Source organism: Ceratotherium simum, chromosome 22, assembly GCF_057802395.1.
Source record: "Ceratotherium simum simum isolate JZ-2026a chromosome 22, ASM5780239v1, whole genome shotgun sequence".
Lineage (NCBI taxonomy): Eukaryota > Metazoa > Chordata > Mammalia > Perissodactyla > Rhinocerotidae > Ceratotherium > Ceratotherium simum.
In genome coordinates this window covers 38,490,783-38,515,999 of record NC_141921.1, presented here as the reverse complement: position 1 = coordinate 38,515,999, position 25,217 = coordinate 38,490,783, and the positions used below count along the sequence as shown (strand labels likewise).

The 25,217-nt window shown below is 49.6% G+C and overlaps 1 protein-coding gene across 1 annotated transcript in view; it reads right to left on the bottom strand.

Annotated features, from left to right (window-relative positions):
- SPATA21 (spermatogenesis associated 21) overlaps nt 1–16,238 on the bottom strand; it is a 51,765-nt gene extending 35,527 nt beyond the window's left edge. Inside the window, exons 1-6 of the mRNA XM_087445757.1 lie at nt 16,089–16,238; nt 15,468–15,619; nt 13,029–13,248; nt 2,709–3,163; nt 2,193–2,281; nt 1,180–1,317 (exon numbers count right to left, since the gene is read on the bottom strand). Of these exons, the coding sequence (XP_087301883.1) occupies nt 1,180–1,317; nt 2,193–2,281; nt 2,709–3,163; nt 13,029–13,248; nt 15,468–15,619; nt 16,089–16,238 (1,204 nt within the window). The remainder of the gene's footprint in view (nt 1–1,179; nt 1,318–2,192; nt 2,282–2,708; nt 3,164–13,028; nt 13,249–15,467; nt 15,620–16,088) is intronic.
- Nucleotides 16,239–25,217: the final 8,979 nt, after the last annotated feature.

Here is a 25,217-nt window from a genome sequence, read left to right as displayed (position 1 = left end):
CTCATCCTTAAAACCACCCTCTGGGGGTGCCTAATACTCTTATCCCCATGTCACAGATGAGGCCTGAGGCACAGTGAGAAGAAGGCTGTCACCTAGGGTCATGCGGGGGCTGAGCTGGGGTCAATTCCTGGCTTGAGTGTGAGGATTCACAATATGCAGTGATGAAGAGAGCAGGGTTGGACACGTGGAGGTCAGGAGTGCAGGTCCCCACAGCCCCGCTGCTCTCCAAGCCCCACGGCACTCCCTGCATCTAGCCGGCCAAACCACGTGTGATTCCACTCGCCCTGCACCCTCTTTCCTTCGTCTAGGTTATTTCTGCCACCAGGAATGCCCTTCCTCCTTCTTCTCTCCCTGCTTAATTCCTGCTTAATCTTTCACAATTTGGCTGAGGCATCACCTCCTCCAGGAAGCCTTCCTTCCTGATCCCTTCCTCCAAGCCACCTTAAGTACTGCTTCCTTTGGTGTGTCTTACTTCTCTGTCACTGTCTATGTGAGCACCTCGAGGACAGGTTTCACAGGTCTTACACCTATGGTGTACACATATGTCTTACATCTCTTTATTCTCAGTGCCCAGCACAGGGATGAACACATAGTGGGCATTTAATAAACATTTAGTGGATGAATAATACTAGCAGCTAATGTCTTCTGGATGCATTTGGTGCACCAGGCGTTGTGCTCGATGCTTTGCCTGGATTATCTCATTTAATCTTTGCAGCAGCCCGGCGGGATGGGTACTACTATCAGCCCCATTTTACAGATGGGTAAACTGAGGTTTGGTGATGTTCAGTGACTTGTCCAAAGTCATACAGCTGGTAAAGCGAGTGACTGAGTCATGGAGGAATATCCAATGAAGCAGACACGAGGGCCTGAAGGGAAGCGATCTCAGAGATCACCTACATCTTGGAGTAAAGAAGTAGGTCTTTGTCATCTCTGGGTCCCCAGAGCCTGGCACTGAGTAGGTGCTCAGGGAGCACTAACTTTTGGGGCCAGGACCAGCTACATAATTTGTAGGGGGCCAGTGCAAAATGAAAATGCAGGACAGGGCCCCTCATTCAAAAATTATTAAGGATTTCTAGACTGTGACAGTAGAGCATTAAACCACACTCAGCACCCTTTAAGCACAGAGGCCCGTGTGACTGCACAGATCTCGTGCTGCCCGTGAAGCCTCCCCCCGCTCACCATCGATGTCAGCACTCATCAGAGCATCCTCCACCTGGGCCGGCATCAGGGAGATGCCCACGAGGAGCAAGACGTTCTCCAGGCTCCGTGCGTCCACCTCGCCATGGCCACTGAGGATCTCAAAGTACCTGCGGAAGGCTGGGGCGGGAGCACGTCTGTTTCCACCACTCATCCCACCCTCCAACCACCCTGCTGCCCAGCGTCCTCTGCTGCCACGGCCAGGTGGAGAGTGCCTCCAGGGAAGGCAGAAGAAAGGGCCGCTCTGGCCAAGAGGGTCACAGACTTTGGGGAGAAGCGGAGGGTGGGAGGAGGACACACACCCGCTCTTCTAGGGCCAGGGTGAGGTGTGGCCGGGTTGACAGTGAGCACAGACAGACAGCTGATCGGGCTCTGGAGCCCGTGGTGATCACTCCTCCTTGCAGCGTGGGTAAGTAGAGTCACGGGACCCAGCCGCGAGGACAATGGAGGGCAAAGGGCACGATGCCTCACCCAGGGTGGGTGTCAGAGTGTTGTTTGGTGGGGGCGGGACGCAGTGGGAAATGGGGACCTGTCCGGGTAGGCAGCCTTGCTAACTGGTGAGAGATGGTCTAGGACAGGCAGTCACCCTGCAGCCCTGGGCTCCAGGCTGCCTCTGAAGAGGACCAATCCAGCGGGCTGGAACGGGGGAGGCAGAAATGCCTCCAAAACCCAAAGCATCTTGCAGGGCTTGTTTCATTTTCTCGGAGAGGCGGCTCTGGAACTGGGAAGAGAACTGGACCCCAAGCGAGAGGACCCAGCGTGCGTTCTGGCTCCACTGCCCCGGGGGGGGTGGTGGTGTGGGCTCTGGTCAGCTCCTACTCTGCACCGTCCCCCTAGCTGAGTGAAGATTAGCCCCACTGGACTCACCACACAAGGCTGTGGTGGGCATCAGGACAGCAGTGTGATCTGTACCCCACCCCCACCCCGGACCTATAACTCCCAAAGGACGGAGGGTTCTGCCTGTCCCCACGAGGGGCTTCGCCGGCTGGGCTCACCTTCCTCTTGTTTTGGGGTGAGGTGCTCCTCGGATCTCTCCTCCCAGCTCTGATACAGCTTTAGGGAGCAGCACCCTTCCGGCTCCTGCCTGCAGAGGACAGAGCCTGGGCTCAGGGCACACACCCGGCTGCGTGCCCCTGCCCCATGCCCAAAGCTAGGGGAGGGTGAGGGGGAAGCAGGGCCAGGGGAGGTCATGGAAAGGACCCTGGGGGAGGCTTTGAGGGGTCAGGAGAGTCTAAGAGTGACTCGGAGGAGGAGCGAGGCAGAGGTGAGGGGAGACTAGAAGAGGAGAGACACCATCACAGGGAGTGAGAAAGAGAAAAGGGGTGAGAAATGAGAAAGGAGACTTAGATGTGGGAGAGAGAGAGCTGGGAGAGAGAGAGGAGACATGGAGCGGGGGATACACAAGAGGGAACCAGCAGGTGCAGTGACAGGGCAAGAGTCTGGGAGAGAGATGCCAGGGACAGTGGGAGACAGGCTCTGATGCCAGACGCCCTTTTCGGGGTGGCTCCTACCGCGCCTTGGCGTAGGTCAGGCTCCTCCGGCCGCTCTGGTGCAAGAACTCTGTCCTTCTCCAGCCCACGTCTGGGGTGGGAGCTGGCAGGACTGAGACAGGCACTGAGGCCAAGACCGGGGCTCCCAGGGGGGCAGGGACCGGCCCAGCGGCTGGCGGCTGGGCCCAGGATGGGGCCATGGCAGGGGCTGAGGCAGAGGTCTGAGGCAGGGTCAGAGGCAGGCTTGGAGCTGCATTGGGCACAGGGGTTGGGGTCCAGGGGGACTTCCAGTTTGGCAGGGCCCGGGCCTTGGTGGCCCTCCGATGCATGGCCTCCTCCTCCTCCACGTCCAGCAAGCACTTCATGAAGCCCTGCTGGAGGTTCCCAAGGTGCTGCACCCCTGTGGCCACCGTGGGCTCCTGAGGCTGTTTCTGCACATGGTCCAGCGCACTCCTCTCCCCAGTGTTCCTCACCTCCTGCGGACAGGACACAGGGAGGGGATGGGGCAGCTTCTCCCTGCCACCCCCTCTCCAGGGAATCCTCACACAGCCCCTTGCTCTCTGGGCCTCTAGAGGACGTTCCCCAAATCTCACAGGCATCCCACTAGGCTCCCACCCCACAGCCTCCCCCAGACTTGACCTAGGCTCTGCCACCTCCCAGCTCTGAGCTGTGGTCTTGAGTGAGATAACGCCCGTGCCACCACTCGTTTATTTCCTTCTCTGCAATCAGCACACCCTGCAGTGGCCTCGTCCGTGCCTGCGTGTTTGTCCGTGCCCTCATCCGTTGTTTGCCCACGTGACCAGAGGTGAGCTTCATGAGGGCAGGACCTTGTCCGCTTCTTTTATCCACATCTACCCAGGAACGAGCACACAGCAGGCACTCAATAAACTCCTACTCGTTCCTTCAGCAAATCCAGCCACCGCCTGCATCTGTCCCTCGCGTCACAGGGCTGGGCAGTCCCCAGGCCACCTCCAGTCAGCCCACGCCGCGCAGGCTCCAGCCCAGCCCTGTCAAGCAAAGGTGCAGCTCTTGCCCACACTCGCTCTTCCTAAAGTGTCAGCTCGACTTTCTCCACCAGGTTACTCCCATCCGCATGTAAACGTGCTAGATTATCTTCCCGCTAAACAAAATCTCTCCTAACACTACAAACCCCTCCAGCTACCATCCCAGGTCTCAGCTCTTCATTCAGGGCAAAATTCCTTGAACGAGTTGGCTGTACTCCATTCTCTACTTTCCTCCCATCTCCAATCAGGCTCCCGCCCACCACTCCCCAGAGCTGCCCTTGCAAGGCCGTGGTCAAGTCTCTGCCACCCCTCAGCAGTGGTAGACACAGATGACCTCTCCATCCTTCTGGAAATGCTTTCTTCTCGAGATGCCCACTCCCTCAACGGCTGCGCCTCCCTGGCCTCCTTCGCTGGCTCTTGCTCTATTTCTAAATATTGCGGAGACCCAAAGATTTGTCCTCAGACTTCTTCCTGCTCTGTATTCACTCTCTCCCTAGATGCTGTCTCCATTTTTCTCGCATTTACATCTCCAATCCTGACTTCTCTGTCCTTCCTAACTCCAGACGTCCTCCTTGACATTTCTTCTCGGGTGTCTAGAACACGATCAAAGCAGAACCTCAGGTTCCTCCCATCCACTCCTTCCCCAGCGTCACCACCTCGTTAATGACACCACCTGCTGCTTGGGCCCCAGACCTGGAGGCCTTTTTTTTGTGGGGCGGGGGAGGAAGATCAGCCCCGAGCTAACATCTGTTGCCAGTCTTCCTCTTTTTTTGCTGAGGAAGACTGGCCCTGGGCTAACATCTGTGCCCATCTTCCTCTACTTTATATGGGACGCCGCCACAGCATGCCTTGATGAGCGGCGCATTGGTGTGCGCCTGGGATCCAAACCTGCGAACCCAAGGCTGCTGAAGCGAAGCCCGCAAACTTAACCACTACAGCACAGGGCTGGCCCCATGGAAGCCCTTTTGATTCCTCTTTCTCCCACCTGCCTTTCTACCATGCAGCCCACCAGCAAGTCCTGTTAGCACACCTCCAAAATCTCTGTCAAAGCCATGTACCTCCCCATCTTTGCTGCTACCGGCCTGGTCCAAATCATACCACCATCTCTTGTCCAGTGTGCTGCCACCGTCTCCACCTTGGCCCCCAGCCAAGTTCATTATCCACCCGGCTGCTACATCAGCGTTTCCACTGCCCTCACTGAGCCCCTTCCACCTGGCGCCACGTGTCCTGTGCGTGCTGCTGGACTGACCTCTGTGTAGCTCTTCTTCTGCCACTGCCCTGCTGTCCCTCTGACCTTCAGATCCATCCTCCACCCACCCATGCAGTGCATACTCACAGTCACGTGGATACGGGGATGCATAAGTCCCCCTGCCCCAGGGTGCTTCCAGTCTAGCGTTTATCTTAGGCCTCGCCTCGTGCAGAGCATTGAGGGACATTGGAGGGCCAAGTCCAACACCTCACTCCGGTGCTGGAGACTTCACATCATGGCCCACCCTAGCTTTCCAGCCGCCTCGTCCACTATACCCAATATTCTCGTCCCAGGAGGCCCGTCTTTCCATTGTCACCCCTTGCTCCATGTTCATTCCGATCTCTGTACCTTTGCTTGTGCTGGACCTGCCTGCTGGGTGCCCTTGGTACTTCCTGGCTCTGTCCCAATTCCACCCGCCCTGCACGGCCTAATATCAGTCCTCCTCTTCCAAAAAGCCTCCTGGTGACCCCAGGCCTCCTTCCCCGAAGGCCCGCAGCATTTCCTGTCTGGGATCCCTCATGGCTGCTTCACACGGCTGGTCCCGCTGGCTCAGACAGTCTCAGGAGCAGGCCGCAGTCCTCTGCTCCCCGCGCCCCTTCCCTCCAAGCACAGGATCTGGCACGCCAGAGACACTGTGGAATCGAATTGTGCGCTCTCCTGCCCCCTGCCCCACCCCCAGGATCCAGCCCAGGTTGTGCATGTGGCAGGGAGGGAAGAGGAAGGAAATGCACACACAAGGAACGTTTCTTATCTCTCCTCTCACTTCCCACCAGCCCAGAGAAACACGTCATACTCTTCCCATCCATTCATTTAGTCAACAAATTCATATTGAGTACCTACTGCATGCCAGGCATTGTTTTAGGCACAGAGCACAGAGTAGTAAATAAAAGAGAGCGGCTGCCATCAGGTAGCTGATGTTCTAGGTAATGAATAAGTTAACACATTAATAAGATAATGTCAGATAGAGGAAGCACTATAAAGATAATAAAATGGAGTGATGTGTTAGTGACCGGCTACTAAGATCGGGTGGCCAAGGAAGGCCTGCTGAGAAAGTGACATTTAAGTTGAAACCTGAATGACTCCATGGAGTCAGCCATGAGCGTGTCGGTGGGGAGAATGATGGGCAGAGGGCATAGCAAGTGCAAAGGCCCTGAGGTGAGAATAAGCTGAGTATATTCAAGGCATGGAAATCATACCAGAGTGGCTGGACACAGGGCCTTGTGATTCTTTGTGAAGATTTTGGGTCTTATTCTAAGAGGATGAGATTTGGACCAGGGTGGAGGATGGGATGGATTCATGATTTGTTTTGTAGGTAGTACTAGGAAGGGCTTCCTGATGCATCGGGTGTGGAGGGATTGTAGAGGGGCAAAGAGGAATGAGAGGTTGTCATGAGCACCTGTGTGCATGGCGGTGTCACTCACTGAGACGAGGAAGACTGGGGGGGAGCAGGTTTGAGGTGGAGAATCAAATGTTCTGTTCTGGTCACATTCGGTTTGAGAAGTGAATTAGCCACCCAAGCAGAATTCAGTTAGGCAGCTGGATAGATGAGTCTGGAATTTAAAGGCAACATCTGGCGTGGAGAGACGGATTTGAGAGTCATCAGAGGGACTGAGTGGGATCACCCCGGGAGATGGTGGAGATGAGAAATCAGAGGGTGGAGCCCAGAGGATGGAGAAGATGAGGAGATCCAGGGAGGGAGGGTGGGAAGGAGCCAGCGAAATAGGAGGGCACCAAGGGTGTGGCGGTCCTGGGGTCTCGAGAAGACACCATTGAGGAGGAGGGAGGCACCCCCTCTGCCAGGGGGGGTCTGTAAGGACAGAGCTTTTCCCGTTGATTTAGCAAAATAGAGATTGTGGAGAACTCCATAGAAGGTCTCACATTGAGACAGGTTGAGGAAAAACAAGAAAGTGAAATGAGTGAGCACAGACAACCATAAAAGGGAGCAAAGAGAGAAGGCAGGAACTGCAGGGGCCTGGGGGCCAAGGGAGGTGTTTGTGTTTGGTTTTTAATCTTGTAGATTCTACCCCATGTTTGCATGCTGGTGGGAATGATCCTGTAGAAATGGAGAGATTGATCATGGGGGGGGGGGATGGGATCTAATGGATGAGTGGGGGCCAGCAGTGGACGGGGGCAGGGACCCATCTTCATGGCTTCCACTGTAACCAAGGGAAGGCAGGGGTGGCAGAGTTGGGGTGGGAAGATGCAGGGTTCTTCTCGTCAGATGCTTCTCGCCTTTCAATGACGCATGCCGCCAGATCATCAGCCAAGATGATGGCATGGAGAGAGCTGCTGTGAAATGACATCCTGGAGCCGAGGGGGTGGGCGGTATGGCCAGGGAACAGCAGGGGCCAGGAGCATCTGACATTAGTGGTCATTGCTTGACAGTGAAGCCCAGCAACAACAAGACAGGGTTTTTCTCCAGCCACGTTGAGCTGCTCGGGTGCAGGCAGAGGGTAACTGGGTGGATGGGATTAGCCAGGGTCGGGGTTTTGCTGGTGAATACAGCAGGAAGAGACGGGGCAGATGATGACTGTGTATTCACAGCTTGCCAGTCAAGTCAAAGAACTAGGAAGCAGCGGAGCTGGCAGAGGTGGGGATGGCTGGGAGGGGGTTGGACACCTCCTAGGTGTTCAGGGAAGCTTCGGGTTGTGTGGCTGTGGCTGAGGGTAAGTGGGCAGAAGAAATCTATGCTGATGTGGGAAAAGCCATGACCTGGGATGAATCCGTGGTATCCAGAGTGTAAGAACATCCCTGACCCCCAACCCAAGATGCACACACATGCACACACGTGTGCACATGTGCAAACACACACATCCGTGCCTACACGTACATGTGCACACTCACAAACACACAGGTACACACTCACACCTGCCCCAATTTGACTCCATTTACCTTTCTGCCCTTTCCTCATCATAAGTCCCCACCCTCACCCCATCCCCATCCCCCCTATGGCTCTACTTACTGGTGGAGGATCAGGTCCCAGTGCTGGCTGGGTCTCCACAACCTCACCCCTAAACAAGGAAGAAACCCCCCAGGTTGGGGAGGGGCTCAACTCAAGGCTTGCGCCTTGCGCCTCCCTTCTCTCAGCCCCCAGGACACTCAGTTCCACCACCCCAGCCCCATCCCTGTCCCTCTAATCTCAGAGGGACTCCTCATTCCCTCACATCCCCATGAAGGGACACAGCCCTTAAAATATAGACCTACAGAACAAAGAATTCTGGTATTAGAACTATTACACAGATGGGGAAATTGAGGCCCAGAGAGCCGTGACGTGCCCAAGGTCCTACATCAGGTCAGGCGGAGTCAGGACCAGAATTCCCCTCACCTGTAACTTAACAGAAGAGCAATCTTGTTGGGGTCAGTGAGTGGGGTCGGGGGTGGCATAAGAGGCTTACCCTTCTTTGGGTGTGTTAGGTGCTGGCATGGATGTTGGGAAGGAGTCGGCCATCTTTTCCTCCAGAGTTGCTGTGGGCATTAGGGGCATTGCCTCCTGGGAACTGTCTTCATATCCCCCTGGGCTGGACTCTGGCAGAGCCCCAGTGTGTGGAGGGCCTGCCTCCACGGGGGGCTCATCTCCCAGGTGCTGTCCACAGCTGTCCAAAGTGCAACAGGGCTCTGCTGGCTTCACTATGTCTGACTCAACTGCTGCACGGTGAGCTGGGGTGGGCTGACACTCCGGGCCCCGCTGAGGATGAGAACACCAAAATGGGGAGCCCCATCCTGGCTCCCAGGCGAACCTCAAGACTCACCTGGAAACCAGCTATCACACACTTACCATGGTCCAGGCACTGTAAGCACCATCTTACTGAGCTCCCAACATCCCTAGAAGGTAGCACAGGTTCCCCCGTTTGGGGAGATGAGGAAATTGAGGCCCATAGGAGGCCTGGCCTACCCAAAGTCATAATCCCTACTTCTCTGCAGAGGTGGAATGGGAGCCTGGAGAAAGTGAGATGATCTTCTTTAAACAGGATTTCCCAAGGGATGCTTCAAAGGACAAGAATCCTTCATGGCGCTCCCTAAAAGGGGATTTTTGCACTAACTGATTTCAAGACTTATTATAAAGCTACTATAATCAAGACAGTGTGGTGCAGTGATGGAAAAATAGATTAAGGGAACAAAGGGGAGAGTCCAGAAACAGACTCACACATATGTGGTCAATTGATTTTCAATAACGGTGCAAATTCAGCAGAGAAAGTGTAACCGAGAACTAAGGAGTTAAAAAATCTTCCCTAGAGCAAAAACTTTGACATAAGCTTTGCTAACTGCAGCCCTGCATATTCCACATAATCAACTGTTGTTCAAAACTAACCAGGTCTTTCTGTCCCTCCTTAGTACACGAGTGAGCTGTCCTTCCCAGAAATTCAAGGTCCAGACATCAAGATTCAGTTTCCAAGGCCAAGCGCAGGCTGATGGGAAGATGCCAACCAGCAAGGCCACATGCTCCCTTCCGCATAAAACCCCAGCACATGCTCCGCCTCCCCTACCTAAAACCCCAGATAAAAACCCCTATTTTTCTCCCTTCGGGAAGGCGGATCTGAGTTCTAACTCCCTTCTCCTCGTCTGGCTGCCTTTCGATAATAATAGTAAACTTCGGGCCGGCCCCGTGGCTTAGCGGTTAAGTGTGCGCGCTCCGCTGCTGGTGGCCCGGGTTCGGATCCCGGGCGCGCACCGACGCATCACTTCTCCGGCCATGCTGAGGCTGCGTCCCACATATAGCAACTAGAAGGATGTGCAGCTATGACATACAACTATCTACTGGGGCTTTGGGGAGAAAAAGGGGAAAAAAGGAGGAGGATTGGCAATAGATGTTAGCTCAGGGCCGGTCTTCCTCAACAAAAAATAAATAAATAAATAAGAGGAGGATTGGCATGGATGTTAGCTCAGGGCTGATCTTCCTCACAAGACAAAACAAAACAAAATTAAGAACTTCTGTTCTTTGAAAGTCACTGTTAAGAGAATAGAAAATACAGCTCACAGACTGGGAGAAAACATTTGCAGATTACTTATATGATGAAGGATTTGTATTCAGAATATATAAGAATTCTCAAAACTCAATAATGAGAAAACAACCCAATTAAAAAAAAGAGAGCAGAAAGTGAAAAGACAATCCACAGAATGGAAGAAAAAATCTGTAAATCACATATCTGATAAGAGTCTAGTATCCAGAACATACAAAGAACTCAAATGATTCAACAATAAAATGACTAATCCAACTAAAATAATGGGCAAAGTATTCGAATAGGCATTTCTCCAAAGATATACAAATGGCCTTTAAGCACATGAAAAGATGCTCATCATCATTAGTCATTAGAGAAATGCAAATTAAGACCACAATGAGATTCCACTACATGTTTATTTGAATGCTTAGAATTAAAAAGACTGACCATACCAAATTTGGGGGAGGATATGGAGCAACTGGAATTCTCATACATTGCTGGTGGGGATGTAAAATGGCACAACCACTTTGGACAAAAGTTTGGCAGTTTCTCAATAAGTTAAACACAAATGTACCATATGATCCATTCTACGCCTAGGTATTTATTTGCCGAAGAGAAATGAAAGCATACGTCCATATGGACATGAATGTTTGTAGAAGTTTTATTTGTCATAGTCAAAGAGTGAGAACAAAACAAATGTCCATCGATAGGTGAAGGGATGAAGAGACTGTGGTATATCCATTCAGCAGATGGACGCACTCATGGAACTCAACGCACAATGGAACTCAGCAACACAAAGAATGGAGTGCTGATCCACACCATGACATACATGAATCTCAAAATAATCATGCTGAGTGAAAGAAGCTAGACAAAAAGAACATATATGGTATGCTTCCATTTATGTAAAATTCCAGGATATACAACAAATCTATAGCAATAGAAAGCAGATCAGGGCCGGCTCCATGGCTTAGCGGTTGAGTGCGCGCGCTCTGATGCTGGCGGCCCGGGTTCGGATCCCGGGCGCGCCCCGAGGCACCGCTTCTCCGTCCAACGTGAGGCCGGGTCCCACGTACAGCAACTAGAAGGATGTGAACCTATGACATACAACTGTCTACTGGGGCTTTGGGGGGAAAAACTGAATAAATAAAATCTTTAAAAAAAAAAAAGAAAGCAGATCAGGGGTTGCCTGGGGACGCAAGGCAGGCGGAAGAAGTGATGACAAAAGGGCACAAGGAAACTTTTGGAAAGTGACGGATGTGTTTGTTTTCTTGATTGTGATGTTTTCGCAGGTGTATAAATTTGTCCAAAACATCAAATTGTACACTTGCAAGTGTATGTCAATTATGCATCACTGAAGCTGTTAAAAAAAACAAACGTTGGAGAGGATGTGGAGAAACAGGAACCCTCATACACAGCTGGTGGGAATGCAAACTGGTACAGCCTCTATGGAAAATAGTATGGAGATTCCTCAAAGAATTAAAAATAGAGATGCCCTATGATCCAGCTATCCCACTACTGGGAATCTATCCAACGCACCTGAAATCAACAATCCAAAGAGGCTTATGCACCCCTATGTTCATTGCAGCATTATTCACCATAGCCAAGAAGTGGAAGCAACCTAAGTGTCCCTCGATTGACAATTGGATCAAGAAGATGTGGTATATATATACAATGGAATACTACTCAGCCATAAAAAAAGACAAAATCGTCCCATTTGCAACAACATGGATGGGCCTGGAGCATATTATGTTAAGTGAAATAAGCCAGAAGGAGAAAGACAAACACTGTATGATCTCACTCACATGTGGAATATAAACCAACACATGGACAGAGAAAACTGTATTGTGGTTACCAGGGCAGTGGGGGTGGGGGGTGGGGGGTGGGGGGTGGGGGGTGGGCACAAGGGGTGAAGGGAGTCATATGTATGGTGATGGACAAACAAAAATATACAACCCAAAATTTCACAATGTTAGAAACTATTAAGACACCAATTAAAAAAAAACTAAATCATAAAATAAAAATATTTTAAATATTTAAATAAAAAAAGGTATTTTGTGGTCAAATAAATTTGGTAAAGGCACCATCCGACCATCTCTCACACAGTCCCATAAAGCTCAGCAGCTGAGAAACAGCTTCTAGAATGTCCTGGCATAAAGAAACCTGTCTGAGCTTTGTTAAACCCAGCATGTCCCCATTTCAGTTGTGCGCAGAACCCCCCACCTCTTCCCTGCCCTCAGCACCCATTGACACGTCGTAGGGCCACTCTGGAAACAAGTTGTAAAGGCTTGCTGTGGATAATCAAGAACATCCAACTCTCACACACTGCTGGTGGGAGTGCAAACTGGTGCAGCCACTATGGAAAACAGTATGGAGATTCCTCAAAAAATCAACGATAGAACTACCATATGATCCGGCTATTCCACTGCTGGGTATTTATCCAAAGAACTTGAAAACACCAATGCATAAAGATACATGCACCCCTGTGTTCATTGCAGCCTTATTCACGATAGCCAAGACTTGGAAGCAACCTAAGTGCCCATCAAGGGACGAATGGATAAAGAAGATGTGGTATATATACACAATGGAATACTACTCAGCCATAAGAAACGACGAAATCCAGCCATTTGTGACAACATGGATGGACATTGAGGGTATAATGCAAAGTGAAATAAGTCAGAGGGAGAAGGCCAAATACCGTATGATTTCCTTCATTAAGAAGTAGATAATAACAACAATAAACAAACACATAGGGACAGAGATTGGATTGGTGGTTACCAGAGGGGAAGGGGAGAGGGAGGAGGGTGAAAGGGATAATTCGGTACATGTGTGTGGTGATGGGTTGTAATTAGTATTTTGGTGGTGAACATGATGTAGTCCATGCAGAAATAGAAGTACAATGATGTACACCTGAAATTTTTGCAATGTTATAAACCAATGTTACTGCAATAAACAAACTCCTTGAGCCATCAAAAAAAAAAAAAAAAAAGAACATCCAGAATATCCCAGTGACCCCATAGACTGGGACTTGACATCTCAGGAGCAGAGAGGAGCAGAAAAAAGTGCACTAGAATGGGGGGCACGGGGGGCTCCTTCGCCTCCCCTGTGGGTCAGTCATTCCATACTCTCCCGCCCACGTCTCTGCAGACATTACCTGGCAGCTCTCAGGGGCCTGATCCTCCACGGTGCCTGGGTTCTGCTGTCTCCCCAGCTCGTCCTCAGTCTCCTTCCTGGAGCCCTGCTGCTTCAGCCCTGCATGTGCTGCAGGGACCCCAGAAGCCAGCACCCCCGGCTCACTTCCTGGCTTGGCCTGGTCCTGGCCTGCTTGCAGCACCTCAGGCCCTTCCTGGGGGGCCCAAGATGATTGCTTCTTTCTGGGGACGACAGACAAAGGGACACCTCAGCTCCCGGACTGGGACATAGTTTTATATTCTTATACTTCCTTATAGTTCCCAGAGCACCTGTGCAGGGCTAGGCACACTGTAGGTGCATACTTAATGCCCGGGAGAACAAATGAAGGACTGATGTGAATTCCCCAAATCACAGTCAATGTTTAGAGGATGTCATGTCATTGATGTCGATGTTTAGAGGAGTTAGAATCTAATATTTTATTAATATTTAATATTTTATTATTTATTTATTTTAAATAAAAATCAGAGAGAACTGGGATTCAGGGAGGTTGAGAGAATTGAGCCTCAGGTCATAAAGCTAAAGTTGACAGTTCAGGATTTGAATCTCTGTCTATCTGATCTCACTTTAATATTCTGGAGTATTTCCTCCAGGCTTCTTCCTATGGATATACATATAGATTTTTTTTTTTTTTTTTTGCTGAGGAAGATTCACCCTGAACTAACATCTGTTGCCAATCTTCCTCTTTTTTTTGCTTGAGGAAGATTAACCCTGAGCTAACATCTGTGCCCATCTTCGTCTATTTTGTACGTGGGACACCCCCACAGCATGGCTGATGAGTGGTGTAGGTCTGTGCCCAGGATCTGAACCCTGGAATCCAGGGCGCTGAAGTGGAGTACACTGAACTTAACCACTACGCCATGGGGCCAGCCTCCTACATACAGATTTTTTTTGTGTGTGTGAGGAAGATCAGCCCTGAGCTGTCATCCGATGCCGATCCTCCTCTTTTTGCCGAGGAAGATTGGCCCTGGGCCGACATCTGTGCCCATCTTCCTCTACTTTATATGGGATGCCGCCACAGCATGGCTTGACAAGTGGTGCGTCGGTGCGCGCCCGGCATCCGAACCTGTGAACCCTCGGGCCGCCGAAGCAGAGCGCACGCACTTAACCGCTACGCCACTGGGCCGGTCCCTACAGACAGATTTTTAATGAGGATTTATTTAATTACCATCTTCAAACAATTGCACAATTTTACATAGTTTTATATTGTATATACAATTTTGTAATCTTTTTTCAATTAACATTACAGCCTAAATTTTTTCCCATGCCCAAAATCTTTCATAAACATGCTTTTTAATGAAAGTATAAAATTCTCTATTTTACAGATAATCATAATTTACTTCACTGTTCCCGTATTGTGGGCATTTAGAGCACATCAGCATTTCCAATTTTTTAGTATTTAAAGTAACATGACAGTGAAAATCTTTGTGCATAAAAGTTTGCCTGAATCTCCAATTATTTCCTTAGCGCATATTTCTAGAAATGGATGGAGGTAAAGACAGTTTTAAGGGGCCGGCCCCGTGGCTTAGCGGTTAAGTGCGCACACTCCGCTGCTGGCGGCCCGGGTTCAGATCCCAGGCGTGCACCGACGCACCGCTTCTCCGGCCATGCTGAGGCCGCGTCCCACGTACAGCAGCTAGAAGGATGTGCAACTATGACATACAACTATCTACTGGGGCTTTGCGGAAAATAAATAAATAAAATTAAAAAAAAAAAAGACAGTTTTAGGGCACTTTACACAACTAGCTCAGTTGTTTAAGCAGATGTGTTGAAATGGTCTAGATTTCCCCAGCGTGGTGTGTGGTATCTGTCTCAGGCGGGCTCAAACTTGGCCTTAATTGAATCCCCTCTTTTCAGGTAGAAGAGATTATTTAGAGGTTTTTGGTTATAATCAGATTGAAATGATAAGCTGGCTAGTTTTTACTATTGCTATTTCCCAAGACTTCCACTTTGCATCTCTCTGTCTCTGTCTCGATTTTCTCTTTTTAAAAAGAATACATTCTAACTGTAAACAAATTAAAAAATATATACAATATTTAGAAAATAATAAAAATAATACCATGTAAATATGTGTTTCTGTGTCTCTCAGTCTCTCTTTTGTTCGTTCTTCTATTAATTCAGTGAATACATATTTAGTGAGCATCTATTGTGTGCCAGGCACAGTCCCAGGCATGAGCATTGGAGGCTGAACAGGACACGTAAGAAAAGCTTGTGGTCTAGTGGGGCACTCAGACAAGAGGGTGACACAGTAATTATTTAGTGTGGTTCGTGCTGTGAGAAAGGAGTGCAGGTGCTCTGGCCAGGAGGATCCACCTTCGTCTGGGAGTTATCTCCTCTCTCTCCCCACCGGTGGGTCACAGGGGGCTCCCTCCCGGACCTGCTCTCTAGGAAGCCCCCAGCTCACCCTGGTCCTGTCAGATGCCTTTGCTCCTGGGTCCTGGGCTCCGGAGGCCCCTCCTCAGATGCTTCTCTGTGTCCGGGCCCCTTCTCTGGCCCTCCTGGAGCTGATGAGGGCTGCTTCCCACTGTCCATCCCTGCAGCATCTGGAAACACGACCTGCAACAGAGATGCCCACAGTGCTGGCTCAAGGGCTGGCTGCAAGTACCCACTCCGGAGGGCTCCCCCGACTCCCCGGGCATCGTCCTGGCCTCAGCGACAGGGGGATCCTGTGCCTAACTGGGGAAGGCCTTGGAGAGAGGAGAAGAGGAGGCAAGAGGCAGGGAGAGAGTGGAGCGCAGAGAGAGCGCAGGGCCCACCCAGCCGACAGGCTGTCGGTCAGCACTAATGGCTCTAGCACAAACCTGGAGTCCAGAGTGGTACCTGAGCCAACGGGGTCTCACTGAGGACAGCTTGCCAGAACACCCCAGGGGACCTCAAGACCCTCACAGGGTCTGAGAGAGGCTTCCACAATTTCCACGACTTCAGAGCTCAGGCCCTGGAACTGGGTTGTGAGGCCCAGCTTGGTCTGTCACTCCCCATTGGGGTGTCCTTGAGCCAGTGACTTAGAGCCAGCTCCAAGCCTCACCTGAGTCACCAAACTCCAGACGACCTGGCTCGACCAATTGATAATGATGGTTATAATGCAGGATTCTGATGCACCCAACACTGAGGGCACCCAGCCCGAGGCAGGGCCCGTGCCAGGCGTCTCCAGGGACTCAAACCAGCTAGTCCTCATCGTGACACACATGAAACAACAAGGTGCAAAGGGGTGCGGTGACATGTCCAAGGTCACACAGCGCGTTAGATAACAGACTGAGACCCCACGACTGTGTTCGTTGAAAAAATAAATGGTCGGGTTAAGGAAGCCCTGAATGTTTGCCCTGCCTCCTTCCAAGACCCCCCGTTCAGGCCCTCTCCCTGCCCCCAGGGGAAGCCATGATTTATAACAGAGGCTACAAGGAGAGAGCCATACTTAACCCAAGGGAATGTTGACTTTTTAATGGCGACATTTTTGACTCTGGGGAAAGTAAACGGGGAGGAGGGCCTTCTCCGTGCTTTTCAGTCTATGCCACGTGGCACTTAAAAAAAGAATTTGATGGGAAGAGGCTGAGAGGTATGATGAAAGCTTAGGATGCAGGCTGGGGGCTGGGGAGGGTCATGGATGGAAGACTTGAGCAGCTGCCAGGGAATAAAGGTTATGAGAGGGGCAAGAGGCCACGGAAGGCATCTAGTAGAGTAAGCACACAATTCTCGTTTTGCTTACCCAGCATCTCTGCTGGTAACAGAAGCCAGCATTCTTTTTATGGGAACCTTCCCTTCTCCATTTGGCCCATGGGGCTCAGTAGAGACAACTGAGTACCATCTCCAGCTCCACTGAGCCAAAAGATCCAAGCCACTCTGCCCTGCCACGGTGACTGGTTCAGGGATGAGCATGGGACCACAATCTGGGCCAATGACAGTGATACCGGAGACTTTCTTCAACTATTGTAAAGAGGCTCTTTTCCTGTTGGGGATGCTATGCCAGAGGATATAAGATGGGAAGATGTAAGCCTGGAGTGGCCAGGGCAATCTTTGCCATCTTGCAGGGACAGCCTGCCCGAGAATGGCACAGAGAGAGGCAGAGCAAAGAGATACTCGTTTAACACCTTGATCCAGCCATACCTGAAGTCTACTGGTAGATTTGTCAGTTACCCAAACTGATGTGTTCTGATTCCTACCTAATCCAGTTTGAACTGTGTTTTGTGTCACTTGTAACTGAGCCTTAATTAAAGCAGTTGGAGAGGAAGACTGGGCAGGGGAGGGGAAAGCTGCCTGCTGGCAGTGGAGGGATGAGAACACGAGGTGCAGGTCCCTACCTGGCTAACTCTCATATGGTGGGCTCAACACCAGCCCTCTTACTGGCAGTCCTCAGGCCAGGACCTGGCTGGGCCTCTGGGGCCTTGATCCTACCCTCCATGTACATCTGGGCATTTCTGTTGTCCATTGTGCCAGGGCCAGCGAGGGTACCAAGTGAGGGGCATCAGCCACTGTGCTCCCACAGGAGAAACCCAATCAAAGTTCCACCAGGCCCATTACCTAACCGCCTCTTTAGCAGCCCACATGGAGCCTGTAATGTAGACAGCCTGGCTCAGGGGAAGAGGCAGGGCCAGGCCTGGCACAGGACGGACATGCAGCAAAACCAGAGAGCTAGCCACATACAATTTACCCACATAGTTTTCCTAATTCTCACAATGACGTTGAGGAAAAGGAGGCTCGGGGAAGCAAAGTGACTTGCCCAAGGCCCAACACTGACTAGGTCATAGAGCGGGAATCAAACCACAGCCTGTTGGATTGCAAAATCCACTCACTTTCCCCTGCAGCAGCATTTCCTAACAAGTGTTCTTTAGAATATTGGTCCCACGAGGTGCATCAAAAAAAAAGCGTTCTGAGGCCAAATCTGTTTGGAAAGTGCTGAGCTAAACTGAAACAGGCTCTTTCCCGCAGGACTTGCTCAGAGCCTTTAACATACTAACATGATTCCAAAGAGAGCCCAAGAATGTCACAGCTGCTGCTACAGATGAAAACTCCAAGCTCTTCTTGGGCCTAAGGAACAGGAGTTAGGAACACGTGTCTTGGGGGCCCTAAGGTCTCCAATGGCAATATATAGTTCGCCAAAGCACCCCACCCTGCCCTGGACACTTCTCTTTCTAAGGCCTTTCTTAGCGTCTCTCCTTCCGCCTCTGCGATCCAAACTCCCATTCGGCTGTACCACCATCCCCTACACACACGTTCTGTTCTAATGTGGGCACACTCCTGCAATCCTAACCCCACAGACTCCCCCACTAGTCTCTGTGCCGGTCTGCCACTTCTCTGTCTCTCCAACAGCCCCCACCCCATCCTTCAAGCTCCCACCTCTTCTCCAAGCTTCCAACCATCTCAGCCTTCTCCCCAGTCTCTGAATTCTTTTGAGGCAATATCAACACCATTTCTGTGGGTACATCACAGACCGCTTTTCATGGTTAACTAGCTTCTAGGGGCAAATCCCACCCCCTGAAGATCTTGATGGCGCTTCTTCCACTTTAAATCATAGCAGGCGAGCCAACACCCATGAAGGAACCTTCTATTTGCTGGGCATGTTTGCAAACGGTATTCTCCTAACCACCCTGTGAAGTCGGTGGGTTCAGCCTGGTTTTAAAGATAAGGAAACCAAGGCTCAGAGTAGCCCAGTGTCCTGTCCAATATCACATGGCTAGTCTGCAGAGAAACTGGATGCAAACCAGGCCTGTGTGACTCCCAAGACTGCTTATGTCACCATATTATCTTGCCTCCAAACAAGCTTAAGCTGTTCATTCATTTACCTATGCAATCAACAAGTGTTTAACAGGCAGGTGCCCATGCTAGGCACGACATCAGGCCTTGGGGATACACTGGGTGTTCTGATGGCTCTCACGGGTTACCAGGGGGCACAGAGGAGATGCCCCTTACAGCTGCAGACCCAGATCCCCCCTCCCTCCTCCTCTCCTCTCAACCTTGCCTACCCTCCAATCCTGTCTGCAGTTAAGCCTGCACCACCACAACGCAAACAAGACCTCCACTCCCAGAGGACCCCTCACCCCAGGTGCAGCTCCAGCCTCCCAAGGGATCTAATCTCTCACTCGGCACGGGGACGTCAGCGCTGTGACCAAGTCCCTCTCTCTTCCCTGGCAGTTCCTCTCTTCTTCCTGCCTCTCTCCCATGAGGGCTCCCTAAGCATTCCCCTTTCCTCAGAGCCTTCCTGCCCCAGGGGTGGATGACCCATCTGGGGGAATCTCCCCCCTCCCCAGACTCCTCAAACACGCCCCCCATTGTCCACCGTCTCCACCTCAGAAAGCGCAGTCTCAGCCTCAGAACTCTCAGGGCCCAATATTCTACAAGCTGAAGTCTCAAGAGGTCAGAGGCCCCAGAGGGGATCCAGCCCCCTCTCCATCCCCACCTGGAGCTTACAAACTCCATGAGATTCTGGACAAGAAGGGGACGCCCCAACCCTAGCAGAAGGGCATGGAATCTGAGGACAGAATTGAGGGAGGTGGGTGGCGAATACAGACTATGTCCCCCTTTCAGAGCACTTAGTGCTTTTGTTTTGTTCAGATTTGTTGAGCTTTAATTTACACACCATACAACTCACCCATTTAAAGTGAACAATTCAATGGCTTTTAGTATATTCACAGAATTGTGCAATCATCACCCCAATTTTAGAACATTTTCATCACCCCAAAAAGAAACCTCAAACCCGTTTTAGTCATCACCTCAATCCTCCCACCCCACCCCCAGCCCTAGGCAATTGCTAATCCACTTTCTGTCTGTATAGATTTGTCTATTCTGGACATATCATATAAATGGAATCATATAATATGTGGTTGTGGGTGACTGGCTTCTTTCATTTAGCAAAACGTTCTCAAGGTTCATCCATGTTGCAGCTTGTATCAGCCTTTCATTCCTTTTTATTGCTAATATATTACATTTTTTATATCCATTCATCAGTTGATAGATATTTTGGTTGTTTCCACTTTTTGGCTATTATGAATAATGCTGCTGTGAACATTCGTGTACAAATTTTTGTGTGAACACATGTATTCATTTCTCTTGGGTATATACTCAGGAGTGGAATTTCTGGGTCATATAGTAACTCTACGTTTAACCTTTTGAGTAATTGCCAGACTGTTTTCCAAAGTGACTGCATCATTTTACATTCCCACTAGCAGTGTATGAGGGTTCTAATTTTTCCACATCCTCACCAACACTTGTTATTATCTGTCTTCTTTTTAGTCTAGCCATCCTTGTGAGTATGGGTATGAAGTGGTATCTCACTGTGGTTTTGATTTGCATTTCCCTGATGGCTAATGATGTTGAGCATCTTTTCATGTGCTTATTGGCTATTTGTATATCTTCTTTGGAAAAATGTCTATTCAGGTCCATTGTTCATTTATAAATTGGGTTATTTGTCTTTTTATTATTGAATGGTAAGAGTTCTTTATATATTCTAGATGCAAGTCCCTTGTCAGATATATAATTTGCAAAATTTTTCTCCCTTTATGTGGATTATATTTTCACTTTTTTTTTTTTTAATTTCTTAAATTTATTTATTTTTTTTTTTGGGAGGAAGATCAGCCCTGAGCTAACACCCATGCTAATCCTCCTCTTTTTGCTGAGGAAGACTGGCTCTGAGCTAACATCTATTGCCAAGCCACCTCCTTTTTTCCCCCCAAAGCCCCAGTAGATGGTTGTATGTCATAGCTGCACATCCTTCTAGTTGCTGTATGTGGGACGCGGCCTCAGCATGGCCAGAGAAGCAGTGCGTCGGTGTGCGCCCAGGGTTCCGAACCCGGGCCGCCAGCAGCGGAGCGCACGCACTTAACCGCTAAGCCACGGGGTCGGCCCACTTTTTTGTCCTTTGAAGCACGAAACTTTTTAATTTTTTTAAAGTCCCATTTATCTATTTTTTCTTTTGTTGTGTGTGCTTTTAGTGTCATATCTAAGAATCCATTAGATTCTTTGTATTACAACATGAATCCAAGGTCATGAAGATTTATGTCTAGGTTTCTTCTAAGAGTTGTATATTTTTAGCTCTTACATTTGGGTCTATGATCCATCTTGAATTAATTTTTGGATATGGTGTGAGGTAGGGGTCCAACTTCATTCTTTTGCATGTGGGTATCTCCTCCCAGCACCAGTTGTTGAAAAGACTATAATTTCTCTATTGAATTGTCTTGGCATGCTTATGGAAAGTCATCTGACTGTAAATGTAAGGGTTTATTTCTGGATCCTCGATTCTATTCCATTTTTCGACATGTCTATCCTTATCCCAGTACTATACTGTCTTGATTACTGTAGCTGTGCAGTAAGTTTTGAAACGGGGAAGTGTGAGTCCTCCAACTTTGTTCTTTTTCAAGGCTGTCTTGTTATTAAGTGCCCTTTTATAATCGGTTTCCCCATCTGAGAAAGGAGGGGATTACTCTTAGAAATGTCTGTGATGGGGGCCAGCCCGCTGGCGCAAGCGGTTAAGTGCGCATGCTCCGCTGCGGCGGCCCAGGGTTCGCCAGTTCGGATCCCGGGCGCGCACCGACGCACTGCTTGGCAAGCCATGCTGTGGTGGCATCCCTTATAAAGTGGAGGAAGATGGGCACAGATGTTAGCCCAGGGACAGCAAAAAATGAGGAGGATTGGCAGATGTTAGCACAGGACTGATCTCCTCACACATACACAAAAAAAAGAAACGTCTGTGGCAGTAGGAAAATACGGCAGAGAAAGATAACCTATACTAAGTAACCTATACTATACACTTCTGGAGGCCACCAAGGAAATCTGCTCACATCAAATGCCCACCTTGGCCCCGGACTTACCAGAAGGCAGCTGGATGAATCACAGCAAGATTCTGCCCCTCTGCTTGCCTCCTCACACATGGGATGGGCTCTCTCTGAGCCTATGCTTTGCCTGTTGGGTTGAATTGAATTCGTTTGGTAAGTAACGCCGTTAACTTGGGAGTAGACAGTGGGTCCAATTATTCTCGGCAGCAGAGGTTTAGGAATGCATTTCGGGAATGTCCAGCCATGCGGTTGGAGTTTGAGAATAAGGCAAGGGACTGTCTGACCTCCTCCACCTAGAGGATAGTGTCATTTCCCTGGATTGGTCACTGTTTCAGTGGCCCCCATTACACAATGAGGATGACAATCCTTGCCCTGCCTACCTCATAGGGATTATTGTGTCAAGGTAACCTCTTCCAGAAAGCCTTCCCTGACCACCCCCAGGTTGGGTGGGGTCTTTCTTCTCTTCACTTCCACAGCCCACTGTGAGTTTCCTCCATCATAGTACTCTTCACTCTGCGCTGCAGATGACTCTTTTCCTTTCTGTCTCCTCTGGTCTGTGCGCTCCATGAAGGCAGGAGCTGGGTTGGCCTCATCTCTGTGGCCCCAGCACCCAGCAGCTGGCACACGGCAGGTGCTCAAGGCCCATCTTTGTTAGCCTGAACTGAACTGAAAGTGCTCTGAACACATTGTAAGACCTGGCTGCTACCTGGCACAGAGTGATGATTCCTTTCGAAGTTCATGAAAGGAAGGTTTCCTACCTGTGGCAGATACATGGCAAGGCCCAAAAGAGTCACTGTGGGCCGCCTTCACGCTGCTGGGCTTCCAGAGCAGAAGTGACGGAGCTTGGTGCTGATGGTGGACATTACCCCAAAGTTTAGCTCTTGAGAGCTGGTCCTAGATGTTCTCCCAACTGGAAGTTTCTCTGACTCACTGGGTCCAAGTGCTTTACTCCTGTGATAACCTACTTTTCTCTGTGTTGTTCAGCACATATTAATGCAAGGAGTCAGAGTGTGAACAAGAAAACACGGTGGCCCATCTCCAAATTGCCACCCGGCTTTGGGATGTAGCCAACTGAACACACACACACATATTCACTCATTTACTCATTTATTCACTGAGCACTTACTCCGTGCCAGGCTCTGTGCTGCTGAATAGAGGGGTGCACAGGTGGCAGGGACAGGGTCCTGCGTTCAAGAAGCTCACAGTCTAGTGAGAGAGCAGACACATAAACAGAATGATGAGAATGTAAGGGGATAAGATTGTCAGTGGGGGAGTGTGCCCTCCCTTCCCCTCTTGTATCTCTCCCCCACCACCTTCTAAGGAGAGTTCTGTCTTTGCCACTCCAGGGCTTTAGGAAAATGAGAGATAGGATCAAAGAACTTAGAGAAAGAAATCTCGTTTTCTGGGTAATTTCTCAATTTCTTCTTAGTTGTGGAGAATCAGGGTAATGAGCAAAGTTGAAATTAGAGGTTAAATCAATTCACAAAAAGAGAGGTTAACTTCATGTCTACCAGGATGGCTATTATCAAAGAAAATGGAAAATAGGTATTGGCGAGGATGTGAAAAAATTGGACCCCTTGTTCATTGCTGGTAGGAATGTAAAATGGTGCAGCTGCTGTGGAAAACAGTTTGGTGGTTCCTCAAAAAGGTAAACATAGAATTACCATATGGCCCAGCAAGTCTACTTCTAGATATATACTCAAGAGAATTGAAAACAAGGACTCAAACGGGTATTTGTACACCTATGTTCATAGAAGCATTATTCACAAATAGCCAAAAGGTGGAAACAACCCAAATGTCCATCAACAGATGAATGGATAAACAAAAGGTGGTATATCCATACAGTGGAATATCATTCAGTCATTAAAAGGAATGAAATTCTGACACATGCTACGACATGGATGAAACTTGAAAACATTATACTAAGTGAAATAAGCCACTCACAAAGGACAAATATTGTATGATTCCATTTATATGGGGTATCTAGAATAGGCCAATTCATAGGTAGAAAGTAGAATAGAGCTTACCAGATGATGGAGGGACTGGGAAATGGGATGTTATTGCTTAATGGGTACGGAGTTTCTTTTCGGGATGATGAAAAGCTCTGGAAATAGATAGCAGTGATAGGTATACAACATTGTGAATGTACTTAACTTCACAGAATTGTACACTTAAAAATGGTTAAAATGGTAAAGTTTAAGTTATGTATATTCTATCACAATTTTTTTTTTTTTTTTTTTTGCTGAGGAAGATGTGCCTGAGCTAACGTCTGTTGCCAATCTTCCTCTTTTTGTGTGTGAGCTGCCAACACAGCAAAGCCACTGACAGACGAGTGGCGTAGGTCCGCACCTGGGAACTGAAAGGGGCCGCTGAGGTGGAGCATGCAAAACTTAACCACTAGGCCACTGGGGCTGGCCCCCTAATTTTTTTTTTTTTTTTTTAATTTAAGGGGTTAGATCATTTCTATAATAAAGAGCTTATGCAGAGTGAAGAAAAGGAGAGAGGGGAGAGGGCAGAAGAGGGTGGAGAAAGTTTGGGAGCATTCAGCAAATCAGAGCTTTGGGATCAGCTGTGCCCCACGGAGGACCTGGCACATTGTAAGCACTTAAAAAGTATTCGTGGAATGGATGAGAGATTGGTAGAGGAAGAGAAGGGATTTTGGGAATCTGACTGTGGTTAGACATCGTACACCCTGTAACATTCTGTGAGAAATCCAAGTTAAGATGGGGATTCTTTTTTAGTTACTTATGTAACTAAACTTTGCTGCTTTGAACACAACTCTTTGTTGAGTCTAGGCCACAGGGGCCCTGGGCACATGGTGGGTTAGGATAAGGGTGGCCGGGTAGGGGCATCCCACTTAGCGTGGCGGGTCAGGTAAGGATTTCTCTAGAAGGAGAAGCCTCAGTCGAGTCTTACAGTCAGGAGAAGGGAGACATTAAGGGAGAACAGAGGGAAACAAGGGTAGAGGAGAAAGAGGCTTCAGGGTGAGCTGCGTGGGTAGCTACAGCTTGGAATCTCAGCCACCTGGGCCGCAGGTGTAAGTGCTGCGGCGAGGGGGATGACCCTCAACCAGACAACGGATCATGGCGGGGTCTGTATTGAAGTTTTCTCATGGGGCCTTGTGGAAGGCGAAGTCCCCTGAGGACCCTGGTCCTCATCACACTGGCTCCTGGTCCCGTCTGCCGCGTGTCTTTTTTTTTCTCTCTTGGACAGATACTTTTATTTATTTGTTTTTATTTTTTTATTGAGGTAATCTTGGTTTATAACATGATATAAACTTCAGGCGTACATCATTCTATTTCGACTTCTGCGTAGACTCCAGCAGAGGGCGCGCGGGCGAGCAGGTGCCGAGGCCCCGCACCGCCGCTCTAGCCTAACCGGGTCATAGAGTC